This window comes from Danio aesculapii, chromosome 4, assembly GCF_903798145.1.
Source record: "Danio aesculapii chromosome 4, fDanAes4.1, whole genome shotgun sequence".
NCBI lineage: Eukaryota > Metazoa > Chordata > Actinopteri > Cypriniformes > Danionidae > Danio > Danio aesculapii.
Window position 1 is genome coordinate 49,881,205 of NC_079438.1, and position 9,436 is coordinate 49,890,640.

Below are 9,436 nucleotides of genomic sequence, written 5' to 3' on the forward strand. Positions count from 1 at the left end.
ATTAATTTTCTTAAGGGTCATATCTGACAAGCAGTCCAAGCAACAATAATCAAAACAAACAAACCACTGCACGACAATAACGAAAGGATATAAACAAGATGATCATTTTTCACATTCTGAGCGCTGTCAAAACCCCTCATCAAGACACAAAACACCAGGCACTTACTGGTGTACAGCGCGACGCAACTGATTGTTAAAGTTAATCATTGCTGTTGTTATGAGGAAGTGAACTTTAAGCCTGAGACGCATTAGAACAGTCTCCAGGAAACCATTATATACATATAAAACACACACATGAAGAAGAAAATGTATGAATGATATGAAACAACCACAGACTGTTATCATACAATATTTGGATAAATAACAGGAGAAACTGGTCTGGCAGCTCAGGTAATTCAAACCTTCACTTTTCACAAAGTGGCATTTAAGCAACAGACAGGTAGTTTTTGATGAGTTAATCTTGATTTAGTTTTTTTATTTCATTTTTATTCATAAAGAAATTTGATCTTGTAACTTCCTGTCTCTTTCTAAACATGGTTTCTTCTTCTTTTAAAGTCTTCAGGTTTTTTTTCATATGTGAAGCAATAAATGCAAGATGAAAACAGACGACAAACTTCAGATCCTGAAATTCTTCTTTATGCTTGTCAATGCCTTCTTTGTGGTAAGATGAAATATGCAACATATTAAGCATACAGCTGTATGTTATTGGCAAGGAATGTAGCGATATTTTCTTTATTAGTTCCAAGGAACTTCCTGGACTGCTGTCAAATTTATTAATCACGCAGTGGACACTGATAAACAGCTCATAATGCCATGAAGTATGTGCTTGTGCTTTCTGGCACGCAGCGTTTAAAGGCATAGCCTTCTGCACCCGTCAAATTAAACAACTTAATTCATGCATAGCTACATGTACAAACAAGTAACAAATTCAATATTCCTGACAGATTCTTGGCATCAGCATTTTTGCCTGTTCGGCTTGGATTTTATTTGATCAGGACAGCTTTGTAAGTGTTCTCAGCTCTGGTGAGTTTTCTTGCTTGTCATTATGTTTCAGTTCAAAAGTACATCTTATTATTTATTTTAAAAAGTATTTGGACTTGATCTTTTCCCCATTAAAATGTCTATGGGAGATAAACAGGGATTTCTTTTAAGCATAGGCATGGGATGATAACCGGTTTTAAGGTTTACCGTGGTTTGGAAAGGTCAAGGTTTAAAAAACGCCAGAATATTCTGTTCCTACAGTATATGTACAGTTTTTTTTTACATGTTTTTTTGTGACTATTTTATTTAGTTTTTTAAGGCAATAGTATCTCCAGCAAAAAAGGACACTCCACATCAAAAGCTCCTGTTACAAAATATGTTGAATGTTACTTAAAATAAAATATATTGTGTTTTTTTTACCCAGACATTTAAAAAGAACATATTTTAAAGCAATAGTCACAATATCATGATACCGTGATTTTTTTAAATCCAAAATTATTGTACCGTCACAATCTTATACCCTTAGCATCAAAACAATAACGTGCAATATAGTTCAAACTTGTTTTGTATATCATAATGTGTCTTGTTTAATTTCTGATTTACAAAAAGGGTCAAGAATCTAATCATGATATACAGTGCTCAGCATATATGAGTACACCCCTCAATAATCTCTCTTTTAAATTCATATTTTAATAGGAAGCTATTCAATATTTTATTTGTGCATATACATTAGATTAGTTAGTACTGAAGCCAAATCTGGTGCTTATCTAACAAAATAACTAACATATGGTCCAAAAACTAGTACAGCCAAATTTATGTTATAGAAAAATATTAAATACAAATTTAAAACAGGAAAATATCAAGAGAAGCAAAAAATTGAAATATGTAGTTGAAATTTTGTAGGTTGTAAGTTTTTTTGCTATATTTTGCTTGAATTTAATTGTATTATCTTTCAATTTCTAAAGATGTTCTGTGACTTCAATATTATTTTAATAAACATATCTGTTTAATTATTCTGTTTTGTTTAAATGCATCAAAATACATTGCCTATATTCACTTAGAAATAGATAAAAAATATTCATTTTCAAAATGGGGTGTGCTTAATTATGCTGAGCACTGAACAGAAGACAAAAAAACAATGTCATTCAGTGTAACAATAATTTTTGTAGAAAAAAAATTTACATCTATATTTTTGGGGCCACAATTTACGAAATAATTTACATTTAAAATCAAAAATACGATGCCGCTATTCTTCAAACCACAAATAAAGATTTTTATCATTTTAAATATAGCAATAAACTTTAAAATGATGACTTCTTTTTTTATATTTTAATAAGTAGATGTCAGAATAATCACATGCTGCATCCAAAATTGCATACTTCCATACTATATAGTACCTAAAAACAGTATGCAAGCCGAGTAGTTTGTCCGAATTCATAGGCTGCATCCGAAATTGCCTACTACTCGGTATGTACTGCAGTTGAATTTAAACATACTATACGTTCTATACAGTATAAATGTATATAGTATGAATAAAACTGAGATGTACTACATCCACCATTTTGTCATGATCACGTGACCTACCCACGTAAGTTGTGTCGCTTCACTCCCATCCGTGAATTCTCTCGCGGTGCACCATGGGATAGCATAGCATGCATGCGCTGCGCACTTCAGAATCTCACCAGAATTAGTAGGTCATCCGGGTACTTCTCACATACTGTTTTTCAGATTGTATGAATTTAGACATACTACTTGGCTCGCATACTGTTTTCGCATACTGTTTGAGTACTATATTGTATACAAGTATGCGATTTCGGACGCAGCTATAGAATTCGAAAACAGTAGGTGAGAAGTACCCGGATGACCTAGTACTTCAAGCGAGATTCTGAAGTGCGCATCTGATGGACGCTATGCTATTCCATAATGCTCCATTAGATAATGAATGGGAGTGAACCCAATTGACGCTAATAGGTCACGTGATCATGACAAAAAAAAGGGTGAATGTAGTACGTCCGAGTTATATTCATACTGCTCACATTCATACTGTATAGAATGTACTTTTCTAATGGTCGAGTTGTACATTTAAATTCAAATGCAGTGCCTACTGAGTAGTAGGCGATTTCGGAGGCAGCCATAATGTTTGATTTCTTTAAACACTGTTAAGAGTTTCCTGTAGAATCTACAGTAACTTACTGTAAATCAACAGCAAAAATACTGTATTTACATTTACAGCACCATTTATCTTGCTGTATATATGTTCTATAGATATTCTATGTATATCTTTACTGTAAAATACAGTAATTTTCACAATGCAACTTTAAAATACAGTAACATACTACATAACTATCCAATACAATTCAGATTACAGTTAAATACTGTATAATCTACAAAAATCGTAAACAGTGTGTTTCACTAATTGGTGATAGAACGTTTATTTTTTCTTGACATTTTATCATTACAAAAATGATTTGAAACTTTAAAGTAAACACTTTGCTGTTATTTAAAATGCTTTCTATGCAAGTAAAAATTGGTTTCGGACATGAAAAGAGGACGTCTCATGTTTCACCCCTTAACAAATTTGCCAGGAGCCAATTTAAAGCAAACTTTTGTCCTTAAATATGACGTGTGGGTTTTAATGAAGCATATCGTATGGTCTCTCAGGACAGGAGGTAAAGGTGGTGGCCGGGGGGCTCTTTTTCATCGGCCTTGTCGTGGTTGGTGTGTCCTTGCTGGGTTGTGCCGGAGCCTATTTTGAGAGCAGATGCTTCATCATATTTGTAAGCGCGATCCAAAATAGCATAATTCATTATAACAGCTTTTTTGGGTTACTGTTAATGTTGATCTCTTCTGTGTTTTTCAGTATCTGTCCTTATTAATTGTCATCATACTGGGTCAGATTTTCATCACCTTTGTGCTATTAATACGAAGAAAGACGGCAAGTGTTTATTAAATATCACATTTTTTATATTCATTTATTTCAATTCAATTTTATTTGTACAGCACTTTTTACAATAATTATTGTTTCAAGGCAGCTTTACAAAAACATTACCATCAAATTAAGTTAAAGTTACAATCAAATATAAGTTATGATATATAAACATAGTTAACCTGCAGTTTTATAGCATATAGATGTTGTCTATGTGCGTGTTTAATGAAGTGTATTTGTGTATAAAGTGTATGTGTTGTCCTCGATGATTGGCATCATCTCATCGATTTCATTTTATTTGATTATAGTACTTTGAAAGCTTTTATGGAATCAGAACTTCACTTTTTTTGTTTTAAATATTGCAATTAATGACTTTTTTCCTAAAAACTGCAACTTTATTTTTTTTAATTGCGAGTTTAACATGGTTGTCTTGTAATTTTGGGTTTATACATCACAATTATGAATTAACATCTCACAGTTCTGAACTCAGTATTTCAGATTTATTGATATACTGTTTCAAGCATTGAAAGTTGTGAGTTTATAGGCTCTTGCAATTCTGACTTTACACCTCGCACAAAATTTCTCATGATTTTGAGAAACAAAAATCACAAAGAAAAAAATAATTATAGTAATAATAGCAATAATAAAAAAGAAACAAATTGCAATTGGCATCGTTTTTACATTCACAAACTTTAACAAATAATAATTATTAAAAAAAATCTGAATAAAAGTCTGAATTGTGAGATATAAAATGGCTTTTTTCAAAATTTGTGTCTCAAACAAGTTGCCAAACAAAAGGTAAAATTTTTATTTATTTTTTAAATCGCAGTTTTGATTTTATGTTTCATAATTCAGATTTTTCCTCCCAATTAAGTCAGTTTATCATGGAATATTCTTAATAAAAGTCTGAATCGTGAGATACAAATTGCCTCTTTTAAAAGGATTGTGTCAGGAACAAGTTTGCAAACATTTTCAGCATTAAATAAAGAAATAAAATAGGCGATTAAAAAAAAGATAACATTTTTGTTTTGTTTTTTAATCGCAGTTCTGAATTTATATATCATAATTCTGACTTTTCCTGCCAAAGTATTCAGTTTATCATGGAATATTCAGAATAAAAGTCTGAATTGTGAGATCTAAATTGCCTCTTTTTAAAAATTAGTCACAAACAAGTTTTCTAAGATTGTCAACATTAAATTAATAAATAAAAAAGGCATTTTGTATTTTTAATCGCAGTTCTCATTTTATATCTCATAATTCTGACTTTTCCTCCTAAATTATTCAGTTTACCTGGAAATATTATGAGAAAAGAAGTCAGAATTGTGCTGTATGGACAAAAATTTCATAGTTTTTTTTTTATTCTGATTAATTTAGTCTCAATTACACCTCAGCCATACAGTAACCTATAGACTTTGATGTAAAAAAGTGTAATTGGGAATTTCTCACAATGTCAACTGACTCTCTTATAATTCAGACTTATTTTCTTGCAATTTCTCACTTTTCTGGTCAGAATTGAAAGATACACTCACAATTCTGCTAATAAAATCTTGAATTATGATATTTAATCTCAGTTTATATATATAAAAAAGTTAGAATTGTTAAATAAAATTTGCAGTTATCTTCAATTGTTTTATCGTATGCCAGAAATAATCTTCCAACATTATAAATTGCAATAATGATAAAAAAAAAACTATAGTAATATCAGCTTCATAACTGTAATAATACTGTAAAGAAAAACAAGAGATCCCTCGAGACATTCCACATTCTCCCAGATCCTGCAAGTATCGACTGGTTGACAAAATGATTAAACAAATTGCTTAACGCACGTTTTTGACTATTTCCAGATTGAGCAGTTTTTGAGGGATAAAGTGGACGACATCATTAAGCAGTACGGAGGAGACGAAAGCCAAACATCCTGGAAACTTCTAGACAGCGTCCAGACCTCTGTACCTGATTGATTTCCACGTTTACTGATTACATAATAACTGTTTAATCACAACTGTTTCATCTTATAATGAGCAAAGGAATCTGATATAAGTGCATTTTTGTTTGCTGTAGGCCCGGTGCTGTGGTAGACTGAACTCAAACGAATGGAGGAATAACACAGTTATTGTATCCCTGGGGGGGACCGACATCTACCCCTGCTCCTGTTTCAATGGTACCTGCCCTGTAATCCTGGAAGGGACTCACAGTTTTGGAAACGGTTCAGACGTTTTTGAAAGGGTAACATATGTGGCCTTTTTGATCCCAACCTTTACTTAATGTACCCCGTGTTGTTTTAATTTGCACATGTTTTTGTGTGTGTATGTGTGTGTGTGTGTAACAGGGCTGTGAGGAGACTCTTGTCAACTGGCTAGAGATGAATATAATGGTAATATTTGGAATGGATGTTGCACTTCTTTTGATTCAGGTAAAGAGAGATGATACTACTCTATGATCTTTTCTCACATAATATGGCCAATTAAAAAATGTTACAGATTAAATACAGCGACAACAAAAAAAGACTAAGTTTCTTCACTGTAAACCCATACAGGTTGATTGAACTTAAAAAAAATTATCCTAAAAAAGCTAATTTAGTCTTGTTAGTTTAATTGTTCAGATACTATTTAGGCTTATAACGTGTCAAAAATGAACATGAACCTAATGTTAGACACAGCTTAATCTTAAAGTTTTCATGCTAACTGTTACATATATTGTTCAATAAAGCAAAGTAATGTATGGGCTGTTTGAGACAAAAGTAGGAAATCGTACTCGCAGTGACCAGCAGACATTAGAAAATGTGCGCTGTATCTACTAGTGACGTCAGATCAAAGAGCCAATCACGTTTCCTTCCACATCGTTCGTTTCACAACAGACTTGAATAAGCTCTGATAAGTACATTTAATTAGAATAAAAACTATCATGCAAATCATACAAAAAACTAAACAAATGGGGTAATTGAGCAAAACTTGGTATTTATTGAATCTAAGTATTTTTAATTAATACAACTTTAGGGATAACAGTGCTGTGTTTACCTTTATTGCATGTGTTTAACTATATATATATTAATTAATAAATAAATTATTTAATATTATATATATATATATATATATATATATATATATATATATATATATATAAATAAAAGTAACATTTGTACATTTCATCATTTCAACAACTAGTTTAGGATGTTAAAATTAAAATAAATATAATTGTTGTGTTTTGCGAGTTAAGCTCTCGCTTGTATAAGCGAGAGCCTAACTTTTTTTACTTTGTAAGTACATAATGCATTGTATTTTCCAAGACTGAGCTAAATACACATTTAAAATAAAATAAACTGTTGATTATTACGCATTTCAAGTTATACATGTTCAGCTTACTCATCAATGCTGTATATTTCTCTCGGTAGCCATGTCATGCCATGCATTCTTCTGACTTTGCTTAAATTCTGTAAATTTCTGTAACATCTTGATTTTCTATATATTTATTCAGTTGAGTTAATCTTTATTTCTATTGCATTTTTTTACAATATAGATCATGTCAAAGCAGCTTAACATAGATGAAGTTCTGGTAAATTGTAACTGCTTCAGTTCAGGTGTCAGTTTACTTCAATTTATATACAGCCGAAGTTAAAATTATTACCCCTCCTGTCAACTTTTTTCCAAATATTTCCCAAATGATGTTTAAGAGAGCAAGGAATGTTTCACAGTATTTCCTATAATATTTATTCTCTTAGAAAAAGTCTTACTTGTTTTATTTCAGCTAGAATAAAAACAGTTTTCTTTAAAACCATTTTAAAGGTCAATATTATTAGTCGCCTTAAGCAATATTTTTGAACTTGCCTAATTAACCTAGTTAACCTAGTCTTTAAATATCACTTTAAGCGGAATACTTCTATCTTGAAAAATATCTAGTCAAATAGTATGTACTGTCATCAGAAATGAGTTATTAAAACTATTATGCTGAGAAATGTGTTGAAATTTTTTTTCTTTCCATTAAACAGAAATTGGGGAATAAAATATACAGGGGGCTAATAATTCAGAAGGGCTAATATGTCTGACTTCAACTGTATATCTGCATAAACACAAAACCACACAGTCATGTAATCGAAGTGATTTCTGTCTTGTAATTCTCAGATTGTGCAGTTTATCTTTGCCGTTCAAACCTTCAAATGCATCGGCCGCAAGACAAGAGAACTGCAACCCACCAATCTACTGAACGCCATGGAGGAAAACCCTGCAGCGGAGCCCGATCAAGAGCAGTACAGTCTAGAAAATCAGCAAATCGACGATCAAACCTATAACCCTCAAACTGACGACGGCTACTATCAACATGTCGGAGATGATGGTGGGGATTATGATGACCAATATAACAACCCAGAATATTTCCACCAGGACGACAGTCAAATGCACAATACACCTGCAATTCTCCAACACCAACACAGCTACAGCTATGATGATCAAGCATACACACGACACCAGAACTACCAACAGACCTACAGTCCTGATGATTACTGAAGCCAGATTTCTTTTCTCATGTAACATGATCAGACTGGGATGGGCTAATTTGAGGTTTTAAAAATAGCATGCCATACAAAGAGCGGGCTGTGGTCTGCGCCATGACCAAAACCTTCTTCTAAGACCATTGTTTTGCTTCAGCGAGTTCAGGTTAGTGTCTGTTTCCCAGGAGTGTCATTTGTCATTTTAAAAGACATTCATTCCAGACTTCAAAAACTAAAACACATTTCTGTAGAAGGCACAGCTCAGGGTTTGATGACAGACAAGTAACCCGATTTCTGAGCCAGTTTTAGCAGTTTCTATTTTATTTTAATGCCCCATGACAAGTTTACAGGTGCTGTATAAATGAAAATGGAATTATATAAAAACACTGACCTGAAATCATAATCAATACAACATTTAATGCCTTCCACTAATTTTGGCACCTTTGGTAAACATGAAAATAGTTTATGGTTTAAACTTTCGATCTTCTGCTCAAATTATTAGCCAAAAATGAAGATGATGGAGTAAATTTACTAGAAAACCTTTGAAACTTGATGTTAGATTGTGGTTTTGGAGACTTTCTTAGACTTTCAAGACCAAACAAACTCTCTAACTAATTCTCCAGCTATGATTCTTGGAGATTTTTTGGTAACACTTTACAATAGCAGTACATGTATAATGATGCATTAATATGTAAGCTAAACATTGCTTCATTAAGAATTAATAATGAGTTAAGGCACGCGCCAATCATGAACTAACTTTGAGTCACATGTGAGTTCATGTGATTAATGGCTAGCTTAATTACTTTTTAGTACATGTTGCTAATTAATTTATTAATTAACATTTAAATTTAAGCTAAATGTAACCAACATTTAGACTGTTAATGTATAATTATGTCATGACTTTACTTGGAGGGGCACATCATCATCAACTCATCCTTAACTCCTCCTGTGTTTAAACTGTTCATGTTATTGTTGACAGAACACTTTTCGTCAACACTTTAGATTAGGTCACAATTCACAGTATTAACAAACCCTTAACTAACACTACT

The 9,436-nt window shown here is 32.2% G+C and overlaps 1 protein-coding gene across 1 annotated transcript; it reads left to right on the forward strand.

Moving 5' to 3' along the window:
- The first annotated feature begins 231 nt into the window (after positions 1 to 231).
- Positions 232 to 9,117, forward strand: si:ch73-139j3.4 (tetraspanin-19). Its single transcript, XM_056455108.1, has 9 exons — positions 232 to 390; positions 556 to 661; positions 945 to 1,023; positions 3,643 to 3,758; positions 3,842 to 3,916; positions 5,752 to 5,853; positions 5,966 to 6,130; positions 6,234 to 6,317; positions 8,023 to 9,117. The coding sequence occupies exons 2-9, from the start codon at positions 596 to 598 to the stop codon at positions 8,401 to 8,403; spliced, it is 1,068 nt and encodes a 355-aa protein (XP_056311083.1). The 5' UTR covers positions 232 to 390; positions 556 to 595; the 3' UTR covers positions 8,404 to 9,117.
- Positions 9,118 to 9,436: the final 319 nt, after the last annotated feature.